General features: G+C 34.4%; 1 protein-coding gene across 1 annotated transcript in view; it reads right to left on the bottom strand.

The window, feature by feature from the left end:
- Positions 1-734: 734 nt before the first annotated feature.
- The window catches only part of LOC107722672 (ammonium transporter Rh type C 1-like), a 4,777-nt gene continuing 3,737 nt past the window's right edge, over positions 735-1,774 (bottom strand). Inside the window, exon 11 of the mRNA XM_016531133.1 lies at positions 735-1,206. Coding sequence (XP_016386619.1) covers positions 1,185-1,206 — 22 coding nt within the window. The 3' untranslated portion in view covers positions 735-1,184. The remainder of the gene's footprint in view (positions 1,207-1,774) is intronic.

Here is a 1,774-nt window from a genome sequence, read left to right as displayed (position 1 = left end):
TAGAGTTGTGTGTGTTTTGGGGGGGGGGGGTGTTACATGTATTTGAACAGTTACATGTATTTGACTGTCTGTTACAGTTGCTTGAAATATTTTCATTTAATTTAGTTTGAAGCTTTATCGACCCCAAAAAACACCAGCTGTGTAGTTGATCTGGTCCATAGAGTCTGTTCTCTTTTCTCAGTTTTATGCTATTCAGTGTTTTGTTTGTTTGATTGTTTGCTTGCTTGTTTTTGCACCATCCCTAACCGCAATCCTAACCATAACTTTATCCGTGACAGCTTTCAAAGAAATGTCATAAACATTAGTTTCTCTGGTGTTAAAAAAAGCCTACTAGTTAAATTTCTTGCCAGTGTTATAATTTATGACTAACAATGACAAGGGAAGCCAAAAGAGATCATCCATGTTTGTAGACAACAATTTTAGTGACAATAAATGCAAAGAATGATTCCAAGACATCATCTAGAGAGATCTTTTGCTGTCTAATGGGAATGATCACTTATTATTTTAATTGAACTGGACTTTTGCCCAAACAGTTTTGATGGATAAGTAGCTGTCAACATACCAGACAGTAGGAAGTTTCTTTTGCTCACAGAGAGTTCCTTCAATAGAGGCCTCAGGCAAATATGCTAATTCACCTGTCGAAGCCAATCATGTTGTAGCATCAACATCCTTCAGTGCTCAAAAATATCAAAAAACAATGAAACTGATATTTGATAAAAAATAATTGACTTTATTAGGGAGGTTAAATAGCATAGGTAGTTAACTTTTTATGTATAGCATAAACAAGTCATTCAATCTTGTTCTGTTTCTTTATAGTGCTCACTTATTATTATTATTAGTATTATTAATGCAGAAAGAAAGCACTATTAAAATCTAACTGATTTAGATAGTTACATTACAAACAAAGATAAGATAAAATTTCACATCATTGGTGTAGGAATATAAAGAATGGAAATAAACCATGTTCGGATTTGTTTTTATGGAAGCAGCACTGGCAACACTGGTTAGTCAAGATGTTTTGGGATTATGACATGATACAACCCACAGCACATGACAAACTTAAAAATTTCCATTGAGTAGCTTATCTAGTCTCAGTCTGTAAAGCCTTTATGATTCTTATTCAATCATAATTCAGAGCTGAAGTTCTTCAGGACATGGAGTTTTTCAGGCTGCTTTTTTTTTTCTTACACATTACTTCGTTGATACCTGTGTACATGAGAGATATTGACATGAAATAATTTGAAACAGCAATTTATTAAAGGGGTCATATTATGCAATTTCTATTTTTTATTTTCTTTAGTGTGTTATGTAGCTATTTGTGCATGTATAAGATTATATTATTATATTATTAGTTAGCATTGATGCAGCATGTCAGGGAGATGCTGTGTGTTTCTAGGCGAAAGCAAAAGCAATTTATTTGGCCTTCCGGAAGTAGATGCAATTAGGAATCATTGGTTAAGATTTATTTACAACAGAACAGCACAACCCAGATGCTCGAATTTGTGCAACACATTTTATGGACGACAGTTCTGTGAACCTAGTAGAGTAGCCTACAAGGCTGGCTGTGCAAAGACTATTTCTAAAAAAAAATGGGTCAATTCCGACTTTGCTATGACAATCTGGCACTTATTCAGAATCAGCTACTGTAAGTATCTTTTCTTAATAGTTTAAGTATTTGCTATTGACTGTTCAAATGGTGAGTTTTGCGCCGTGTAGAGTATCGCGTCATGTGTGTGTGTGTGTGAGAGAGAGACAGGGTCACATCACAGTGGAA

Source organism: Sinocyclocheilus rhinocerous, unplaced genomic scaffold, assembly GCF_001515625.1.
Source record: "Sinocyclocheilus rhinocerous isolate Xijiao unplaced genomic scaffold, SAMN03320098_v1.1 scaffold1776, whole genome shotgun sequence".
In the NCBI taxonomy this organism is placed as follows: domain Eukaryota; kingdom Metazoa; phylum Chordata; class Actinopteri; order Cypriniformes; family Cyprinidae; genus Sinocyclocheilus; species Sinocyclocheilus rhinocerous.
Note: the sequence above shows the minus strand (reverse complement) of the source record. Positions and strands in the feature narration are given on the sequence as shown.